Source organism: Trichomycterus rosablanca, chromosome 17 (genome assembly GCF_030014385.1).
Source record: "Trichomycterus rosablanca isolate fTriRos1 chromosome 17, fTriRos1.hap1, whole genome shotgun sequence".
NCBI classification, from domain to species: Eukaryota; Metazoa; Chordata; class Actinopteri; order Siluriformes; family Trichomycteridae; genus Trichomycterus; species Trichomycterus rosablanca.
This window is the reverse complement of record NC_086004.1, coordinates 19,913,375-19,937,117: the sequence shown is the minus strand read 5'-3', so window position 1 is coordinate 19,937,117 and position 23,743 is coordinate 19,913,375. Positions and strand designations below refer to the sequence as shown.

The 23,743-nt window shown below is 40.7% G+C and overlaps 1 protein-coding gene across 3 annotated transcripts in view; it reads left to right on the top strand.

Moving 5' to 3' along the window:
* Nucleotides 1–23,743, top strand: part of tp53i11a (tumor protein p53 inducible protein 11a) — a 76,094-nt gene that overhangs the window by 30,693 nt on the left and 21,658 nt on the right. For 2 of the 3 annotated variants that reach the window (XM_063012410.1, XM_063012411.1), the window contains exon 2: nucleotides 20,806–20,966. In XM_063012410.1, coding sequence (XP_062868480.1) covers nucleotides 20,838–20,966 — 129 coding nt within the window. In that variant the 5' untranslated portion in view covers nucleotides 20,806–20,837. Of the gene's footprint in view, nucleotides 1–3,650; nucleotides 3,819–3,962; nucleotides 4,106–20,805; nucleotides 20,967–23,743 lie in introns of those variants that run through there. The other variant, XM_063012409.1, reaches the window with a different exon arrangement.

The following is a 23,743-nucleotide window of genomic DNA, read 5'->3' as shown; positions in this document are numbered from 1 at the left end:
AACAGTTGGGATTTTAATAAAGCTGCAACTAGTGATTATTTTTATAATCAATCAAACTGTTGTTTCTGATTAACTGATTAGTCGGGTAATAAAAAATTAACCTTAAATTAATAAGAAAAAACATGAATCTTTTTCACTGTTTTAATTAAATGTGTCTAATGCTCTCCTGCAATAACTATTAGGGATGTCCCGATCCGATCTCAAAGATCGAAATCGGGGCCGATCAAGGCATTTTTTAACTGATCGGTATCGGCTTTACTAAGGCCGATTCTGAGCCCGATCCTTTGTTTTATGTCCGCATGTCCGCTGTGTGGAAATACTTTAAATTGTAAAGTGAAACAAGTCCAACAGCGAAGTGTAATGTCTGCAATGCGAGCGTTTCACGAGGCGGTAGGAGCAGAGCTGCGTTCATTCCTGTAGAATTTTACTATTTATATGGTGTGTGAGTCAAGGATCACTCCGGTTCACAAAACAATGTAGTGATGCACTCGCTTAATAAAGAAATAAATACACGGTATATTCACAGATTGTCGGGAGCAGAACACTTTATTAACTTCTTCTGTTACGGTACCGAATAGCGGACAGCTAGAGTCGTCGCGTTATCCAAGCACGCTATTCCATGCACTATGGAAGCCCCAAAGGGTCAAAACACACTCACTTCGCGTAGAAACGTCCATCAAACCATTGTCACAATACAACCACAGAACCATTGTTACAGTTACAACACGCATACAAGTACGGTGGCTCATAAGAAACAAACCAGATATAATTTAATTAAACGATCTACAATTACTACCAATTTGATACGGCACCTAAAAAATAAACACTCAGTCGAATACAGCGAGTTTATTATTATATGATGAGAAGAGGAACCGACTGTCCGCTAACACGGCAGAGATGCTGATTTTCCTCAAAAAGAACCTTCACTTCATTTTGAGTGTTCTAGTTTTACTACTACAATGCTGCACTAAGTTTGTTTACTTCTATTTCGGAAAAATAAAAGAACATTAAGCAATAGCTTGGATGCAGCCAATTCTTTCCCTACAGCACTGCAGAGCTATTCAGTTGTTAAACATGTACATTGGATTAATTTGAATAACTGTAATGTACTTGAAGTGTGCACTGTGTGAGCAGTATTATCTAGTTCTTATTAGACAATATCTAGAAAATACAAGTATCGGTTTAAGATTAGAGTATTGGATCGGTGCCAGCCCTAGTTTAAACCAACAATCTTCTGATGGCTGGTTCAGTACCTTAACCACTGACCTACCACTGCCACATAATAGTTTCTTGATATATAAGGTGTACATTACTTCATACTTGTTTATCTCTTGAATAATATAAATCTATTTTTGAGAGGAAATGGAGTGTGACATTTGTTTTTATTCTCAGTGGAAAGATATGTGAGGGATGTGTGCATGCGTGCTGGTGTTCAGAGCTTTGCCTCGGTGCCACATGGCACGCTGCTGATTAATTACCTCTGAGACTGAAATTTAGGAATAAATATGAGCTTTGGTTCATTTCAGCCCCCATGCACTTTTGTTGCACATAAATTTCACTTAGATTATTTAATGCAGGTCTGAGATTAGAGTTCAGACTTGAAATATTTGAAATAGAAAGCACTTCACTTTGTTACTGTGAGACAGTAAGCTGGTTAGTCATGATGTGTCATGTCATGCAAATGTCCTTTTTATTATATAACCATAAATGAATTCATAAAACAGTGGCCTTCAAGGACATTATGATATAAAATTATAAATGCTGTAGTTCATTGTTAAAAAGCACTGGTGGTGCACATCATATAACACATTTACCTGTTCACAGCAGGTATATATTCATTCATTCATTTTCTTATCCGCTTATCCAATTAGGGTCAAGGGGGGGGGGGGGGGGGACATTAATAGTGCAGCTGGATGGGACGCCAGTCCATCGCAGGGCAGACACACACACACCCGTTCACTTATAGGGCAATTCAGTCTCTCCAATTAACTTGACTGCATGTCTTTGGACTGTGGGAGGAAACCGGAGCTCCCGGAGGAAACCCACGCAGACACGGGGAGAACATGCAAATTCCACACAGAAAGGACCCGGACCGCCCCACCTGGTGATCAAACCCAAGACCTTCTTGCTGTGAGGCGACAGTGCTACCCACTAAGCCACCGTCTCGCCCAGGTATATATTGACCAAATTAAAATATTTTTGTTTAAAATTTGTGCAGATTATTGATGGTCTGTATTTAGATCAAATTGAGTCAGGTGATGTCTGTTTTAATGCTCCACCATAAATGCCGTCATTATAGCTTTGTTGCTTTAATGAATGTTTTAACTAAAGATTTTTTAAATGCATTTTTTAATCTCTTTTATATCTCACCTTTTTCTCCCGATTTTAGCGCGTCCAATTTTTTACCCAATTGCGTTATGCTTCCTCTCTACTGGTGCTGATCCCCGCCCCGACTGAGGAGAGCGAACGGGCGCACGCCCCCCTCCGACACATGCGCAGTAGCCGACTGCATCTTTTCACCTGCACGAGGCGAGTTCATATGCGGATCAGCCTTGTACACGGAAGAGCCACACCCTGATCAGAATTATTCCCCATCGATCAGCCAGCAGAGGTCGTATCTGCATCAGTTATGAGGTCCCTATTCCGCTCCCTTTCCTGGATGAACAACAGCCAATCGTTGTTCATATAGCCACCCAGCCCAGCCGGATGTCAGAGCTGAGATTCGAAACGATGTATTTGAAATCTCAGCTCCGCTGCGCCACCTGAGCGGCAAAAGTTTTGCTTTTAACTGATGATATGACTGTTTTGACGAGCTTTTAGTGTCTTATTGAAATATAAAGCACAATGCTTAGCCCTTTAGTATTAACAAGACATCATGCTTTATTTAAACATTAGGGAATGTGGCAGTAACGTGTGTTATGCGAATATAAACAGTTTTTCATGTCCTCAGGTGCTTTATCCTTGTAAGGGTTGCAGTAGGAAACCAAGCGCTACACATCTTAACCCAATTCTGTAGTGTCTGTGCTGATTAAAGTGGGAAAATAGCACAATTCTCAGATTCTGTAACACTCCTTTAGACAAGAAAACACAATAATGGATGTTGGAATCATCAAACTAATTTTAAAAATAATGTATAAGTTAAGACAACATGCTTGTGTTGTCTCATTTTTTTTATTTACCATTTTACTTTTAGTATACAGTAGTAATAGTAGTTAGTCTACAGTACATTGCTTAAATAAGCATTTAAATAAATAAGATTCCTTTTTCTATTTCATTTTTTACCACTGAGTTCTCTTGGTCAGGGTTGCGACGGGTCAGTTATTCCCTGAAGCACTGACTGCTGGGCAGGAATACACCCTAGACCGGCTTGCCAGTTCAATGTGAGAGATACATTTCATGTCAGTTTAAATGAAAAGTCAAATGAGAAACGGAAACAGCTGATTAATAGAATTGACAAGGTCTCATTACTAGATTTCTTACCTAAACATTACACACGTAACTATCACCGTCATGTAGACCCATGCCACCAGCATGGTTAAGCACTGCCTGTCCTGTGTGGCATTACGAGATTTTTTACTTCTAAAACTAAAGCAATTCATTTTTTATCCACAGGAGACCACGCAGTCTTGCTGACCACGCACAAACGCACGTTTAATGTTATCTGAAAGAAATCCTTACAAATAAGGCGAACAGTGAAGATAAGTGACAAAAACGATGACTGCTGTTATAGTACGTGTGTCTTTAAGAGAGGTGTAGGAGATGCTCTGTTCACAGTGTCGCTATAAGTGAGTCAGGAGTCAATTCATTTTAACCGAATCGTAAGTTCCTTTTCTCAGATATCTCTCCAGTTTTAATGTTATTAATGAATGTCGTGGTTTTAAATAAACACCAGTTACTGAAACATTCTGTGTGACTCGCTTACCTTATAAAGCTCAGGCTTAATTATACTGCTATTACCACAGAGCGGAAGCCGAGTCACACTCATTCTGCCTGTGGAGCTAAAAGTTGTCGGATGGATGGATGGATGGATGGATAGATAGATACTTTATTGATCCCAAAGGAAATTGAGGCCTCAGTAGCAAGTTACATAAATCAAGTCAAAAAAGTAAGTAATAGTAAGTAATGGTACACACTACAGACATTCACATTATACCAAAAAGTATTTGTATAACCACAACAACACTCGGACAACACACAACAACAACAGGACCTGAGGGTAAATATGGTACATATGGAGGTGTAGTTTCAGTTAACATTGTGAGGATAGTATGAAATTTAAGTCACAGTAGTAAGATATAAATTATGAAGTAAATTATAAAATGAATTAAAGTGAATTTAAAGTGAATCACAGTCACTTTATCACAATCACAGTCTGTCAGTCAAAGCAGATCTAACTAACCTGAATCTAACCAACTTTATTGAGGTAATTGATGTACTTTTGCCTCTGCTTGGCTCTGTGAAGTAACGTTTTCTGCTCTCATTTACATCAAAAGCAAGAACCGCTTACGAATTACGAAAGTGAACAACGAATTTATATAATTTGCTCATAGAATCGGCTCAGATGGGATCTGGGATTATCTTTTTAAAGTAAATATTTCTATATGTATGATGTGCACAACGTTAATTATGTTATTTTAGAGCTTTCTCAATGACTTCTGTGCGATAGTTGACGGGGGGAGTTGGTGCTAGTCAAGGGGGGGGGTTTCGCAGATTCGTGGTCGACACATGGAGGCGGGCGCATGACCAGGTGGCCAATTAGTTGCTGCAGGGACTGCCAGTTATGCACGCTAGATGGCGCCCAGCTGACTGGTGGCAGTGTCGAGTTTCGAACCGAGGAGTTCAGAATCTAGGCGCTGGTGTGCTAGCGGAACATTGCCAGCGTGGTTGTGAAGAGTTGGTCACTAATTTTTGAGTATTTTTTTAAGGTGTTTAAGTACAATTATGACTGTATGGTTGATACATTCGTGATTGTTCCTCAGAGCATTATTATGATTTGTTCTTTAGTGCCATATTGTAAGCAATAGAAAATGGTATACTGTTAGCATTAAATGTTGAGCCTGGGTTCTGTCATTTTTCAATCTGTAAAGGTTACAGTTATTTAAACAATGCCAAGTTGTCACAGAAGACATTTTGCAGATGGCTGCTTGCTGTCCTCCAGAGAGGGAGGTCTGGTTATGCATTAAGGCTGAACGGCAGGAATGATTCTTCTTTTTCTTTCTTTCTTTTCTGTCTTCTACTCTTGTGCTTCCAGTTTACACTGAAATGTTAACCCATCCTAATCCTTGTTCATTTATTATGCATGACCAGTAATCTTGTTCACATCTGCCATGACCTTTCTAAGTTGGAAAGTGGGAGAGTTCGTTGCCATGGCAGGAGATGAGTGCGAAACTGATTTATCAGATCTGGTTTAACTCTTAGGGCTTTTTCAGGCTTATCCTTTTCTTGGCTGACACAGCCCTGCGCTCTTCACTAGATAGCACGGCTCTCTTAAACAACAAACAGCAGGACGTTAATGACTAAAGCACTGCAGAGCCATTTGTTTAAGGTCAACTGGCCTTAAGCGTTACCAAAGCGACAGGCCAAGAAAAGGATTTCGCCTGTTGTTATTGCTGGGCGGTGTCTGCTGGATATCAGCTGATCTGTTTTATTGTGCTATTAATGTACGGTTTGTGTTAAGCTGACGTCAGGAGGAAACCTGTGATAAGAACATTTTGCCTGATCTCTGTGCCAAACTCATAATACACTGATCAGCCATAACATTAAAACCACCTCCTTGTTTCTACACTCACTGTCCATTTTATCAGCTCTTCTTACCATATAGGAGCACTTTGTAGTTCTACAATTACTGACTGTACTCCATCTGTTTCTCTGCATGCTTTATTAGCCCCCTTTCATGCTGTTCTTCAATGGTCAGGACCCCAACAGAGTAGGTATTATTTAGGTGGTGGATCATTCTTAGCACTGCAGTCACACTGACATGGTGGTGGTGTGTTAGTGTGTGTTGTGCTGGTATGAGTGGATCAGACACAGCACTCCGAGCAGGAGTTTTTTAAACACCTCATTGTCCCTGCTGGACTGAAAATAGTCCACCAACCAAAAATACATCCAGCCAACAGCGCCCAGTCGGCAGCATCCTGTGACCACTGATGAAGGTCTAGAAGATGACCAACTCAAACAGTAGCAATAGATGAGCGATCGTCTCTGACTTTACATCTACAAGGTGGACCAACTAGGTAGGAGTGTCTTAATTGAGTGGACAGTAAGTGGACATGGTATTTAAAAACTCCAGCAGCGCTGCTGTGTCTGATCCACTCAAACCAGCACAACACACACTAACACACCACCACCATGTTATTGTCACTGCAGTGCTGAGAATGATCCACCACCTAAATAATACCTGCTCTGTGGTGGTCCTGTGGGAGTCCTGACCATTAAAGAACAGGCTAAAAAAGTATGTAGAGAAACAGATGGACTACAGTCAGTAATTGTAGAGCTGCAAAGTGTTTCTATATGGTAAGAGGAGCTGATAAAATGGACAGTGAGTGTAGAAACAAAGAGGTTTGTCTTCCTGACAATATTCATTGCCGTTGTCTAGCAAAAGCATCTAATTTTAGACATGACTCGGATGGCATTTATTAATACTTGCTGATTTAAAAGCGTGCACTTTTCAAAGCTCAGTCAGAACGAGTGACGACTGTGAAATTAACAGGTGAGATTTCATTTCTGCCATTCGGTGGATGTACGGAGCATAACGAGCCGTTTTGGGAGCGCTGTGTCTAAACACGTAAAGGAAATATCATTCATCATTCCCTAATTAGAAATTCTGCACAGCGGGGTGCTTTAAAGTACATCACCATATATATTTATATATATATTTAAAGTAAATACCATATGCTGTATAAATGCACCATATTTACTTATTTACTTACTTTATTTGTATTTGTATTAGTTCCTCTTCTTTTGCTTGTTAAACTACTGGAGACCAATAATTTCCTTTGGGATTAATAATCTATCTATCTATCTATCTATCTATCTATCTATCTATCTATCTATCTATCTATCATCTATCTAATCATACAAATACTCAAATTAAGTTGGGAATATAGTTACCTAGGAATCTTTAATGAGTGCACACCACTTATACGCCTGAGATTGTTAGTTTTGCAATCACAGGAAAGTGCACAGTGCATGATTACTTGCTTTTAAGAGGGCACACTATGCAACTAAGACAGTCACATAATCAGACTTGTCTTAAAAGTGTCTTTAAAAAAAGCAATACAATTCTGGGACCAGCATTGAGAGCTCACCTACCCCCAGCGATGCTACCAGCTGGACAAGTGTATTGGGCAGTTGTAGCCTAGTGGTTAAGATACCGGCCTAGTATTCACTGCCAGGTTGCCACTGTTGGGCCCTTGAGCAAGACCCTTAACCCTCAATTGCTTAGACAATACACTGTCACAGTACTGTAAGTCGCTTTGGATAAAAGCTTCTGCTAAATGCTGCAAATGTAAAGGCATACTGTGTCTAGGGTGTGTTACTGTATTACGACCAGTGATTCCAAAGAAAACTGGACCCACCCAGACCCTGACTAGAAAAATGAGCTGCGAAAATGAGCAATTATAATAAACAAAGCAGTGCAAAGTTTGTGGGAATGTAGTTTGTAAGTTGTTGAAGGAGCCTGTAAAATAACATGCAGTTCCTCTAAAACTACCATGTTGTCATGTTACTTAGCGAACACTGTTGCACATCCACAGCACCCACAGCTATAACAGTCTGCGCTCCTCTGAGAAGTCTTAAAGTGCCATGAAAATCCCTATAAAAGCCATATAAACAAGACCCCAGCAATAATCAATACACTTATCAGCCATAACATTAAAACCACCTCCTTGTTTCTACACTCACTGTCCATTTTTATCAGCTCCATTTATCATATAGAAACATGTTGTAGTTCTACAATCACTGACTGTAGTTTATCTGTTTCTCTACATACCTTTTTAGCCTGCTTTCACCCTGTTCTTCAATGGTCAGGACCCCCACAGGACCACCACAGAGCAGGTATTATTTAGGTGGTGGATCATTCTCAGTACTGCAGTGACACTGACATGAGTGAATCAGACACAGCAGCGCTGCTGGAGTTTTTAAATACCGTGTCCACTCACTGTCCACTCTATTAGACACTCCTACCTAGTTGATCCACCCTGTAGATGTAAAATTGGAGACGATCGCTCATCTATTGCTGCTGTTTGAGCTGGTCATCTTCTAGACCTTCATCAGTGATCACAGGACGCTGCCCACGGGGCGCTGTTGGCTGGATATTTTTTATTGCTGGATTATTCTCAGTCCAGCAGTTAAAAAACTCATCAATGCTGCCGTGTCTGATCCACTCATACCAGCACAACACACACTAACACACCACCACCATGTCAGTGTGACTGCAGTACTAAGAATGATCCACCACTCTGTAGTGGTCCTGTGGGGGTCCTGACCATTGAAGAACAGCATAAAAGGGGGCTAACAAAGCATGCAGAGAAACCGATGGACTACAGTCAGTAATTGTGGAACTACAAAGTGCTTCTATATGGTAAGTGGAGCTGATAAAATGGACAGTGAGTGTAGAAACAAGGTGGTGGTTTTAATGTTATGGCTGATAAACATTATAGTAATGCTTGTGACATGTACACAGTTTATGCAGATGTTTTAGATGTCTGTTTACTACTTTATTTGAGATATTAGAACCATTAATCGACAGCATATAAAGGCAGTAGTGTGTTTAAAATGTTTATTTGGTCGCTTTTTAGAAGGATATTTTATAAGTGAATTCCATCAGTGTATACTAGCTTATTGTGCTTGAACATTGAGCACTTGTGATTCTTGGTGAATGTGCTGTAACATGGACGATCATCCGTTTTCCTTGACACAGACAGTCGCCCTGAGAGTCAGAGTGAATGCCCTTATAAATCGTACTCAACAGATCTTTGTTCTGTGAATACTAAGCGCTATAAAGGGCTTCATATTTTCCGCCTGTGGAAATGAAATGGAGGAAAAACAAGAAGTGCTCTGTGTATAATCAGATATTTGTGCTGTTTTGCATGAAAAGGTTATTCTTTAGAAATAAAGGCTTAACTGGTGACTGCTTGTCTGCATTTTCTACACCAGTGGAACTTCTACCCTACTTCTGAATTCTTTTCTGAGACTAGGTTTTTCTCATACACACACTTGTTGCGTTCGGAAACCTGGGGGTTTCGTTTACTAAGCAAACACAGTTAGCATTATGCCATTCAAACCAATGGGATGAGGTGACACAACACGCTAGCATGTCGACTAATGCCAAGTTCACACTACACGACTTTCCCAGTCGTCAGGTCGCTGTACAGTTCACACTACACGACTGAATCTTTTGCACTCGGGAGTCTTTCAGTCAGTGTATATTTCACACTACACGACTGATCGCGATCGGGGGTTTCACACTACACGATTCATCACCAACTGGAATCGCAGGTGAGCTTCTCTACGTTTAGTCACGAGAACAAACGCGAGAAGTGACCAATGGTTTAATGATACCACGTCCAAAAATGCACGTCAACAAGTAGCGAGTGATCAAAGTTTGTGAGCTGATGTGCAGCGTAAAATCAAAGAGGAAAATAAATGAATCTGAGTGGATTTGGCAACACAAACAGTATAGATGGTTCTGTAGTAAGTTGGAGGTTAATTAATAATTTTGTAATGCAGCGTGGGTGTTATGTTTTGTAGAGGATCAAATCAGAAATACTGTAAAACGTGTGTGTGCCGGTGTATCCTGATATAAACTATATCCTCTCCTGCATTTCCCCTCACGCTGTATCCTGCGTTCTCATTGGCTGTTCGACATGTCACTCATTTCCAGTCGTACATCTGAGATCAGATATCTGGCTTGCTAGAAAACTCGATCCAGTCGCCGAGCAGTCGGCGAGCCGGTCGGGTCGAGTTGTTGGATAGTTCACACTTAGCGACTGAGAGCCGAGTTTTGATCGCCGAGCGAACGCTGAGTTGCTCCCGACCCGGAAAATCAATCGCCGACCAGTCGCCGAGCGAAATCTGGCCAAAAATCGTGTAGTGTGAACTAGGCATAACCAGGGCTGAAACGATTCCTCGAGTAACTCGAGTAATTCGATTACTAAAAATGGTCGATTAAAATTTTTCGCATCGAGGAATCGTTTATTCCATACACCGATACACAGCTCACGGTGTTCCGCACGGACTTTCACTTTAACGTGAGGGCTCGTTCCAAATCTCACACTTAAACAGTACTTAACAGGACTTAATCTGGGTACTTTTCGCCTATTTGTACACGCTCGCCGCTTCCGTGTACTGTTGAATATAAAAGTAACGATTTGATAGCGCGGACTGCAAAATGGAGAGAGAGAGAGAGAGAGAGAGAATATAGCGGGGTGAGCAGAGAGGAATAGAGAAAACGACTGAAAGTTTGAGATTATTTTAAACTGGAAACAATGAAAACTCAGAAAAACGCAGACCATTAGAGCGTCGTGTTTACTTTTTTTCATTGCAACCACCACAGGCTTTTTTGAGGGCTCAGGCAAACACACACACAAACGTCAGATCCACCTCATCCACCTCCAATGAGAGGCAATGTGTATGTATTATTGTTTATATATATATATATATATATATATATATATATATATATATATATATACAGTGTATCACAAAAGTGAGTACACCCCTCACATTTCTGCAAATATTTTATTATATCTTTTCATGGGACAACACTATAGAAATAAAACTTGGATATAACTTAGAGTAGTCAGTGTACAACTTGTATAGCAGTGTAGATTTACTGTCTTCTGAAAATAACTCAACACACAGCCATTAATGTCTAAATAGCTGGCAACATAAGTGAGTACACCCCACAGTGAACATGTCCAAATTGTGCCCAAAGTGTCAATATTTTGTGTGACCACCATTATTATCCAGCACTGCCTTAACCCTCCTGGGCATGGAATTCACCAGAGCTGCACAGGTCGCTACTGGAATCCTCTTCCACTCCTCCATGATGACATCACGGAGCTGGTGGATGTTAGACACCTTGAACTCCTCCACCTTCCACTTGAGGATGCGCCACAGGTGCTCAATTGGGTTTAGTCCATCAGCTTTACCTTCAGCTTCCTCAGCAAGGCAGTTGTCATCTTGGAGGTTGTGTTTGGGGTCGTTATCCTGTTGGAAAACTGCCATGAGGCCCATGCTCTGTTTCAGAATGTCACAGTACATGTTGGAATTCATGTTTCCCTCAATGAACTGCAGCTCCCCAGTGCCAGCAACACTCATGCAGCCCAAGACCATGATGCTACCACCACCATGCTTGACTGTAGGCAAGATACAGTTGTCTTGGTACTTCTCACCAGGGTGCCGCCACACATGCTGGACACCATCTGAGCCAAACAAGTTTATCTTGGTCTCGTCAGACCACAGGGCATTCCAGTAATCCATGTTCTTGGACTGCTTGTCTTCAGCAAACTGTTTGCGGGCTTTCTTGTGCGTCAGCTTCCTTCTGGGATGACGACCATGCAGACCGAGTTGATGCAGTGTGCGGTGTATGGTCTGAGCACTGACAGGCTGACCTCCCACGTCTTCAACCTCTGCAGCAATGCTGGCAGCACTCATGTGTCTATTTTTTAAAGCCAACCTCTGGATATGACGCCGAACACGTGGACTCAACTTCTTTGGTCGACCCTGGCGAAGCCTGTTCCGAGTGGAACCTGTCCTGGAAAACCGCTGTATGACCTTGGCCACCATGCTGTAGCTCAGTTTCAGGGTGTTAGCAATCTTCTTATAGCCCAGGCCATCTTTGTGGAGAGCAACAATTCTATTTCTCACATCCTCAGAGAGTTCTTTGCCATGAGGTGCCATGTTGAATATCCAGTGGCCAGTATGAGAGAATTGTACCCAAAACACCAAATTTAACAGCCCTGCTCCCCATTTACACCTGGGACCTTGACACATGACACCAGGGAGGGACAACGACACATTTGGGCACAATTTGGACATGTTCACTGTGGGGTGTACTCACTTATGTTGCCAGCTATTTAGACATTAATGGCTGTGTGTTGAGTTATTTTCAGAAGACAGTAAATCTACACTGCTATACAAGTTGTACACTGACTACTCTAAGTTATATCCAAGTTTCATGTCTATAGTGTTGTCCCATGAAAAGATATAATGAAATATTTGCAGAAATGTGAGGGGTGTACTCACTTTTGTGATACACTGTATATATATATATATATATATATATATATATATATACGGTATGCAAGTAATAAAAATATTCAGTTTGTTTCAAGAGATGTGGTATTTATTCTTATATGTATTTTTTTTAAAAGCAAAAGTATTTCTTATCTGATTACTCGATTAATCGCTTGAATAATCGATAGAATACTCGATTACAAAAATAATCGATAGTTGCAGCCCTACGACTAACATCTCCCTCCGTGTACCGAAAACGGTTAAACTGTCCCCGACAAGCCCGAACCTGCAAATAAATACACTTGTACACGTTTATACAAATTAAAAACCAATGATAATTTATTTACATTGAAAATAACTCAGTTTTTTGCCCCGCATCGTCCACCATATTTGTTATCTTCTTTTGTGAGAAAAGTTGTGCCACACTGAATGCTGGGATTGCCTTCACCACTAAGGAAGCATCGTATGGTCACTCGTTCTCCGCTCAAAGTACTGTTGAAATTTTAAGATACCCTAGTAGGGAGCATATTAAGGCATCTAGGATTTCGAACAGCCTTCCTCTTGGGAGCGCGCGTAGGATGATGTAAAATTGTGTCTATGTTGAGAGTGCACTAGAGCTGCGTCCGGAATCGCATACTTACGGAGTACGTACTAGATTGGAGGAAGTATGCACTACTCTGCCGGTAAAAAAGTACATACTTTCAGTACAGAAGTATGCAGTATGCACACAACACCGCAACGTACTACATTCGGCATCTTACTAACGTCAAGTGATGACGTAAGGACGTGATGACGTAATATCACCATAGTTACAGACTCATTACAAACCCCACTCGCCAAAAGTTTGGATATTTATCGTCTTTTTGTTATTTATTCGTCTTTAAAATGTTTTATTTTATTTATCTTACTTGCACTTGTAAACAGAGGACTCAGAGGGCCGCTATCTTTCTTGTTTCTTATTCCGCTTTGAACGCCTACGCAGCTCCAGTTGCATTATGGGATACATTAGCGGACCGCAAGTGTGCATCACTTGCATACTCAAACATGGCTGCCCAATAAGTAGGTCATCCGGGTACTTCTCGCGTACCTCTTTATTTATACTATGTATTCGGACATACTAACCGCTCTCGCGTCCTCATTTCGCGTACTATTGAGTATGGAAGTATGCGATTCCGGACGCAGCTTAGGTTTTTGAACACACCCCATGTTACTACAGAATTAAATCTCTTGCTGAGTCGTTATTTCATTTATTTGTTTAAGCATGAGGGGTGTTTGTTTTAGACCGTACTTAAAGGGAGTACATCCTGTAATAAAGACCAATTTGATTTTCATCAGATCTTCATGTACTTTTTGTTCAGCCGGCGTGTCGTCACTGTGAATGCATTGAATTGTTTTTAGGAAGATGAAAAGGTTCTTTTTGTTGCTGAGCCCCACTTGGGACTGCTGCCTCATGAATTTAAACTCTATTCATTAACACTAAGCTAAGAATATGCATTACACAAGCTCCTGGTGAGCAGTCAGTTCCTGTTCCAGATCCAGCAGTGTTGTAGCGATGCCTTAAGAGTTCAAATTCTTTGTAGAAATTCTTGATGTGGAATTAAGACGCGCCATTGATTGACAGGTGTGGGTGGGTAGTGTATTGGTTATTAACTGGCATTTGGCAGGCACTAATCTAAAGCAAAGAACAATTGAGATGCAAGTATTTTAGGGTAAGATGTCCTGCTTAAGAGCTCAACAGCAGCAGCCTGTCATTGCTGAAACTATCAACCTTGTCCCCCCAGTTTTCTCCCCTAATCTAATCGTATCCAATTACCCTGATTGCATTACGCTTCACATCAATCGATACAACCCTCCACTGCTGACCACCTCAACTGTCACACGCCCCCTCCAACACGTGTGCAGTACCGACAGCATCTTTTCACCTGAACGAGGCGAGTTCATATGCGGATCAGCCTTGTGCACGGAGAGCCACACCCTGATCAGTTTTATTCCCCGACTCTGTGCAGGCACCATCAGTTAGTCAGCAGAGGTCATAAATTCACCAGTCATGAGGAACCCTGGTGCGGCTAATCCCACCTTGTGAACAACAGCCAATCGTTGTTCATGTAGCCGCCCAGCCCAGACGTATGGCAGAACTGAGATTCGATATGATGTATTCGAAATCCCAGCTCTGGTGTGCTAGCGTATTTTACCTCTGTGCCACCTGAGCGGCATAACTATCAATCTTTTGATCAAACAAAAAACAGTTTTACTACCCAACTACTATTTTACAAGGATTTATCTATTGACTAAATATTCAAATACAGTATTTAACATTATACTGTACCTAGGCCTGTATTGTGAGTGCATCAGTTGCCAAGGACGATGACAGAACAGCCTAACCATTGGGAGGTGCACGTGTCAGTGCACTCTCAGTGCTGGTTCCAAGCCCGGATAAAATAAGGAGCATAAAACTATTCCAGATCAGGTATGTGGACCAGAATGATCCGCTGTTGGACCCTTAAATACAGGAACAGCCGAAAAAAAAGAAGTTTATACTATTTAATAGCTTTTATATTTTTATCATATTGCTGTGATTAAATATTGTATTATTACACCACTAAATATAACGTTTCAAAATAACAAGTGTGGTTCATATAAAGAAGAAAAGGTGCTTTGATGGCATAGTCAGGAGACTTAAATCTTACAGATGATTTATATGGTAGTTTAGAAATACTAGTCCATTTAAGGGACCCTCACAACCTTTAGAAATAGATTTCAATAGCCACTCAGGTGGCGCAGCGGTTAAACACGTTAGCACACCAGAGCTGACATTTCGAACTCGTCGGTTCAATGCTCAGCTTTGCCGTCCGACTGGGCTTGTTGTTCATAAAGGGAGGATAGGGACCTCATAACTGATGCAATTATGACCTCTGCTGGCACAGAGTTGAGGGATAATGCAATCGGTGTGGCTCTTCGTACACAAAGCTGTTCCGCATATGAACTCGCCTCGTGCAGGTGAAGAGATGCGGAGGGGGCGCGTGTCGGTTCGCTCTCCTCGATCAGGGCAGGGGTCAGTACCAGTAGAGAGAAAGCATAACGCAATTGGGTAAAAATTGGACGTGCTAAAAAATCAGGAGAAAGGGGTGGGCGATATAATATCGTTCACGATAATACCGGTATAGTTGTAAACTCGAAATGATTTTTGCCATATCGCGATATTGTTAGCAAACGCGCGTCACTCACTCTCAAGCGCGTAACAGTGAAATTATGGCGACCAATGCAGAGAGTAGTACCGGAGTTAGCATTGAGGACGAACTAGTCCCTAAAAGCGGAGCTACATCACTAGTGTGGAAGGTTTTCGGATACAGAAGGTCAGACTCCAAACGAACGACTGTAATTTGCAAAACATACAAAAATACGATGACGACAAACAGTGGCAACATCAACTTTATTTCAGCACCTAAAGCAAAAGCACCCGCGTGAGTACGAGGAGCGTCGGTCACTGCGTGAGTCCGAGAATGATGTGAGGCCAAAAACTGTGTCAGTGAACGAACATAGAATACACAGGTTACCACACAGGTTACCATCTGAGAACGTTTAAAACACAAAAGCGCTAAGCGGAACGCTTTCCTTCACATATGAGCATGGAAACTGAATCACTGAGTCAATGAGTCCGAAACGACCCTCTTCAGACAACTCCGATTCAGATGTATGAACCAATCAGAACTTCGAATTTAGCTCTCTCTTCATTGGTTGTTGTATAATTGACGGACTCGCTTTCACTATTAAATGATAGCAAATCATGATCAAATATTAAACGTTTTCGGGATTTTTTCATGCTCATTTATTTGAAGTAAAACGGAGCAGAAATGTGATCGTGAGATTCTGCTGGTTTGTTTATAAATGTTGTCAATATTAATACAAATACAGTTTTATAATAATGCAAAATATAAACACTGTAATTAGTCAGAATTTATCAATGTTATGTGTTTTTAAGTGAACTTATAAACATTATCAGGTAAAATACGGGCGGTGGCCTGCCATTGTACTTTAAGTTTACATTACATCGTATCGTATATCACGACTTCTCAAAAGCATATAGAGATATGAGTTTTGCCTAATTTAATGTACATTTAGTAACATTTGTACCTTAGATTTCCTGAGTGTCTGCAAAACAAAAGTGTTTTTTAAATAAACTTTTTTTAAAAAGTGTTCTTACATTTACATTTACATTTTCTGCATTTAGCAGATGCTCTTATCCAGAGCGACTTACAGAAGTGCTTCCATAGTAAACATTTTATTTCTCAAGTTTTAGTAAACAACAGTCAAAGAACACAAATCTGCTGAAACCTGCTAGAACCAAAGTTTTTATTTTTATTTTTATTTTTTTGGAAATGGAAAAAAAATGTTAGTAAATAAGTACAAGTCAGCTTAAGTGTTTAGTAAAAAGGTGGGTTTTTAATCGTTTTTTAAAGACAGCAAGAGACTCAGATGTTCGGACAGACAGAGGAAGTTCATTCCACCACTTGGGTGCTAGAACAGAGAAGAGCCTTGATGCTTGTCTTCCTTTAGTCCTGGGTGGAGGATCAAGTCGAGCGAGACTAGTGGCTCGGAGGTTGCGTGGTACAGAGCGGGGTTTGATTAGACCACGAAGGTAGCTTGGGGCTGGTCCATTTTTGGCTTTGTAGGCGAGCATCAGTGTTTTAAACTGAATGCGTGCAGCTACAGGAAGCCAGTGAAGAGAACGCAGCAGTGGGGTGATGTGGCAGTGTTTGGGCTGGTTAAAAACCAGACGGGCAGCTGCATTTTAAATGAGCTGCAAGGGTTTAATAGTGGACATGGGAGCTCCTGCCAGGAGGGAGTTGCAGTAGTCCAACCGTGAGATTCTTATATATCGCGAGTGAATATTGTTATCGCAAAAATATCCCAAAATATCGTGATATTATTTAAAGGCCATATCGCCCACCCCTATGAGAAAATGGGGTGTAAATTTGCAAAAAGAAGTGGGTTTAATAAATTTATAAATTATAATAAGTTTATAAAACACTATAATCATTTCTTACCGTAGAATCGTTTTTCCTCTAATCTTGTTTTGTGATATATATTTTCATAATGCTTAGTAATGCATCTATTTTTCCTTTGAAATAAATAGGTTTTAGGTCAAAATAAGTACTATGTGCAATTTTAAAGTGGATACATGTACTAAAAGTATATTAAATAACACTGATTTGGTAGCGGTTTTACGCCTAATGTGCTTGCTGATGGAACCCTTTTGCACTGATATGTGTCACCTCAAAGGCTAGGTTCATGTACAGCCAGGCACATTCTGTTTTTGTGAGCCCATCCCTTTTCAGACTTGTAATATGCTTTTAGAAATCACTATAAACAGGAATCCAATTATTATGCTTTTAGTGTTACGTAAATATAGTGCTTGTTGCTTTTTTTTTTTTTTTTTTACGTTGTTTTACACCCCTGTGTGAATCACATTTATGAGAGTATGAGTATAATAATATTATAATAATGCCCACATCTCACTGGTATTAACTACTGTACATTTAGGGGTAAACAGCCTAGAGTTATGCATTTTAAAAGAAGAGATCTGTGGACTTGTTGGAATCCACAGTTTCCTGTTTTTGTCCTTTCTCTGAACCACCACAAAGCTCTGTTTCCTGAATCCATACGTCAACAGGAAAGCAAAGCAAATCTGATTTCTAGTTTCTTAGCTGTATTTGGTGTTAAAGTGCTAAACTGATTGTTATTATTACATATCATATTTAAACTGACTTTTTGTTTTCCCAAAAAAGTGTCAGTATTATTGTTTGGTAGCTATCCTTATTAATGCCCATAGTTTTGGAAAGGTGTGTCCAACAAGCAACAAGTTTGTGGACATCCTTTGTAATTCAGGGGTATTAGTGAGTGTTTTAGCCAACCTCATACTAATAGGTATAAAATCAGTTATATGAATGTAATTATATGCTTCACACTTTGTGTTCCAGCATGACTGCACACCTGTGAACAAAGCAAGGTCTAGTAAAGATGGGTTGGTGTGCCACCATTACTGCAGCTTAATTAAAAGTCTTAGAGTAGGATTGCACTAATTAGGTGTTTAAATCAAGAGTACTCAGTCAGCTGAGTAGAACCCAAGCCTAAACAATTAATATATTTTATAATTTTACTATTATTGTACATGGTGTTATACATAAGCATCATTTCTCAACGCTAGGCTTCACCTAAGATGCAAATGGGATCATGTGATGTTTTTTTTTTCATAATATTGAGTTTCTTGGGGATAAATGTAACATATTTTGTAATATGTAACATGGTGATAATTTTTAAAGATTCTCGTCATATCATTAGGCTTGGCTATTTATTTAATATGGGGGGTCGGCGGCACTATGGTTTAGTGTGTAGCACTGTCTCCTCACAGCAGGAATTTCCTGGGTTCCATCCTCAAGTGGAGCGGTCCTGGTCATTTCTGTGTGGAGTTTGCATGTTCACCCCATGTCTGCATGGGTTTCCTCCCACAGTCCAAAGACATGCAAGTGAGGTGAATTGGAGACAACACAATTGTCCATGCATGTGTTTAATGTTAACAGACATCCCAACTTGCAAAAACTCATTTCAGGGAGGTACCCCCGGTGAACTGAAATTCTGACTCAGAATTTGTTGCATTTAGCTCTAATGTCCTATTAGTAGGGATGCATCGATACAATTTTTTCCCAACCGAGTACGAGTACAAGTACATGTATTTTAGTACTCGCCGATACCGATACCTATTTAGAATGATACAATCTGGAGCATTATGGAATAGTGTAGTTTTTAGTGTAAAATAGTGCAGTGGAACAGTTGCTTGGGTTGCCATCACTAATTGTAAAAAAAGAAAAAACACCGCACAGACATCATTGAGAAAGCTTCTGACAAGCTAACGTTAACGTTCATTAATAAACGCACGTAATTAACGTTGTGCACATCATACATGCGATGCGATTCTGCTGATTGAAATATTTACTTTAAAAAGATAATACAGTCCGATCCCATCTGAGCCGATTCTATCAGCACATACATTCGTGGTTCACCTCGGTAAATCGTAAACGACTCTGAGTCGGCTCCCGCTCTGTGGTAATAACCAGTATAATTAAGCCTGAGCTTTATAATGTAAGCGAGTCACACAAAATGTTCTGTAGTAGTTGGTGTTTATTTACAACCGCATCATTCATTCTAACAGTAAACACGGAGAGATGACTGAGGCTGCGCTTAAAATGAGTCGACTCCTGAATCACTTGTATCGACACTGTGAACAGAGTATTAAAGACACAAACACGTCCTATAACAGCGGTCGCTGCTTTTGTAACCGGTTATCTTCACTGTGAGCTCTATTTTGAAGGTTTTTTTTTTTTTTTCAAACGGAACTAAATAACATTAAACGTGCGTGTCAGTGAGAATAATTCAATCTGTCTCCCGTGGGTGAAAAATGAATTGCTTTAGTTTTAGAAGTAAAAACAATCTCGTAATGTTAATCTTTTAAAGATTAAAGACTTTGCTCAGGGGCCCAGCAGTGGCAGTTGAAATATGTTGAATCTTAAGGATTTTTATTCCTGTACTCGAACTTCTAAGCTATCACTACCCGTTTTTGTGTTCCTAACATTTATTTTCATTTTAATAATTACACCGACCAGGCATAACATTATGTCCACTAACCAGTGAAGTGAATCACACTGATATCTTCGTCACGGCACCTGTTAGTGGGGGGGATATATTAGGCAGCAAGTGAACATTTTATCATTAAAGTTGATGACGACTAGACGACTTGGTCAGAGCATCTTCAAAACTGCAGCTCTTGTGACTGCAGTGGTCAGTATCTATCAAAAGTGGTCCAAGGAAGGAACAGTGGTAAACCGGCACCAGGGTCATGGATGCACGGATGCACGTGGGGAGCGAAGGCTGGCCCGTGTGGTCTGTTCTAACAGACGAGCTACTGTAGCTCAAATTGCTGAAGAAGTTAATGCTGGTTCTGATAGAAAGGTGTCAGAATACACAGTGCATCACAGTTTGTTGTGTATGGGGCTGCGTAGCTGCAGACCAGTCAGGGTGCCCATGCTGATTCCTGTCCACCATCGAAAGTGCCAACAATGGGCAGGTGAGCAACGGAACTGGACCGTGGAGCAATGGAAGAAGGTGGCCTAATCTGATAAACAACGTTTTTGGAAACTGGTCACCATTCAAAAAAGGTTGATAACCCCTGCACTATGGAGAGGGGTGTCACCTACAGACATACTATAGTACAGTCATTCCACTCCTGTGTGTTTTTATTGTGTGTCTTTTTCTCTTGAATGTGTTGTTCCATTTTCTGCACTGCACATTTGACAGAACTGTCGACATGATGAATTACCCTTGACTGTAAGGGATACAGACGTTATTACCGAATCCAACTTCATTCCTGTTCCCTGGTTCAATTTAACACCAGTCAGCTGTTACTTTTTGATTGCTGTTTTTTTGACTTACCTGAACAGAACAGAAAAAGGCTTGTGAAAGTAGAACTGAAATTAAGTGCAGGTTGTATTGCTTTTTCCCCCCCATCTGCAGCCAAGCCAAGTGTCTACCTCTTCCTCTCCGCCATGGCCTCCAAACCCCACCCGCCGCTCATGAAGAAGCACAGTCAGACTGATCTGGTGAGTCGCCTCAAGACCCGGAAAATCCTCGGCGTCGGCGGAGAAGATGATGATGGAGAGGTGCACAGATCAAAGGTAAAAACTAATTGCTACAGCATCTAATACAATCTCTTTTTCTTTTTCCATCAAACAAACAAGCATACATAGGCGTGTAACCACTAGGGATGCATCGATACCATTTTTTCCCAATCGAGTATGAGTACAAGTACATGTATTTTTGTACTTGCCGATACCGATACCAATACCTATTTAGAATACCGTTTTTTTTTAAAAACAAAAACACACGTGAGAAGTGACGAGAAGTTTAATGATACCACGTCCGAAAATGCACGTCAACAAGTAGCGAGTGATCAAAGTGTTTGTGCGCTGATGTGATGAAATCAAGGAGGAAAAATAAATGAATCTGAGTGGATTTGGCAACACGAGCAGCATGGATTGTTCTGTAGTGAGTTGGAGGTTAATAAATATTTTTGCAATGTCGGTGTTTTGTTGTTATGTTTTGTAGAGAACGATCAGGTCAGAAATACTGTAAAACGTGTGTGTGTGTGCCGGTGTATTCTGATATAAACTATATTATCCCCCTGTCCCACCTGTTTACACTCCTCTCCTGCGTTTCTCCTCACACCGTATCCTGCGTTCTCACTGGCTGTTCGACATGTCACTTATTCCCAGTCGCACATCTCAGATCAGACAACTCGAGCGGTCGGCGAGCCGGTCAGATCGAGTTGTTGGATAGTTCACACTTAGCGATCGAGAGCCGAGTTTTGATCGCCGAGCGAACGCCGAGTTGCTCCCGAGCCAGCAAATCTAGCGCCGACCAGCCGGCGAGCGAAAATCAGGGCAAAAATCGTGTAGTGTGAACCAGTGTAACGCAGCAACGTGCACTAGGTACACGGTATCGGATGTTTAGTATCGGAGCCTCGTTTGCGAGTACGAATACAAGTTAATGAGCGCGGTATCGGGCAAATACCCGATACCAGTATCGGTACTCATGCATCTCTAGTAACCACATCTTAACAGAGCATCTTGTGAGCCTTGTGCTCACAGTATAAATCCAGGCACTAAAACATATCATCTGTATTACAGACCCAACATCAATAATGCAGAATCAAAATAACAGCTGTGATCTTCTCCCAGACTGCCCTCTCTCTTTTTTCTCCTCTGTCCCTGTGAAAGGCGTGAGGTGACCTGTGTGGCACTACAGTCAACATGAAACAAGAGTTGCGTTAGGACGCAACCACTCTCCAAGCTCTGCATTGTTTACTCAGAGCCCCAGACGGCTTAGATCAAAGAGAACATCCATGGCAGGGTGGCGGTAGGTCCGGTGTACCCGGAATCGCTACCTGACCTGACCGAATGCAGCAGACACGGATTTCTCCTCATTGCGGCAATAACAGCAACTTCTTCTGTCTAGTCTAGGTGCCATCATCAGAGGCGGAAGAATACACAGAAATGTTCTGAGGCCTTCTGTAAGAATCCACAGATGTGGCCACTGACTTCACAGCTGTCGGAGAAGACGTATGCTCACCTGTGGCCCTTTCTTTCATGGGAAAACAAAGCACACATGCCTGGATGTCCACATGATTCTGCAGACAAGAAGATTTATAGCTCTTATTCCTCTATTCCTCTGATGTCCGGTTCCTATGCCTGCGTGCCCATTGTAGATGCATTTGATGATGCAATGGAATTAGCATTTGTACGTTGACTGGCCTGTGTCTACACATTCCCATGCATTGAAGGTTTTGATGCAATGTGTGTTGTGACACATACTCCTCATCACAACAAGTGTGTAGGGCTTTGGGCTATCAACTGAAAGGTTAAGAGTTTGGATTAAAATCCTAATATATAATTAAATAAATAAATATCTAAGAATGCACTGACAAAGTGAATGTGTCTTTTAATGTCAAGGTCTTTGACTAGAAAGATGGGAAGCAGACGCCTAAACACAATGTGAGAAAAGCAGCCCTGATGAGTGACAGTTTACATAATAGTGTCAAACCATTCAGCCCTACCATCTATAAAAGAAGTACCACCCACCTTCATTCTTTTTATTAATTGGACAACTTGGTCAGTAGCTTAAGGAATGCTGTCCACAAAATTGTTGAACCTTTTAGCATTAAGATTCCTGAGACGCCTGATGCTTCCTTTAGACAGTAAATGATGTGTCTTTTGTTACATGAAAGTAGTACAGGAAATTATCTATGACCACAGCAGGAAACACGTTGGGTTTATTTTCAGTTTGTTTTAATAACATATACAGTGGTACCTTGAAACTCCATGTCAATTGGATCTGGAAATGGTGTTGAGTTTAAAAGGTTGAGTTTTAAGGTATTTTTTCCCATAAGGTTGTATGGGAAACCTGTTAATGTGTTCCATGGTCCCGTGGAACTTCATATATTTTAGGCTAATGTAAAATAAAGGGGTTGTTTTTGACACTTATACACTGAAAATAACACAAATATAATATAAACACTAAAATACAATTAAAAACAAATCAATAAAAATACAATAAACCTGCACTTTATCTTTACTTCTTATGCTTTTTAATTAGTGGAGAGAACTTATGAGCAGTAATAATTAAGAGAGTTTTAGTTTTTTTTCTTTGTCGTTCTTTCAATACATTGTCACATTAAGCTTAATTTAATGATAAGCATTTTAGACTCTCGGAAAAGCTGATTCTCCCAATTTCTCAGAACCTCAAGCTATAACACAAGTTTAAAAGTGAAACAGTGAGGATAATTCAGCTAAACACAGACAGCAGTCGCACACACGTTAAGTTTAAAGGTACACATTTCTTGACGAAGGGTGTCAAGTTTCAAAGATTTTGAGTTTAGGTGACGTTGAGTTGTACA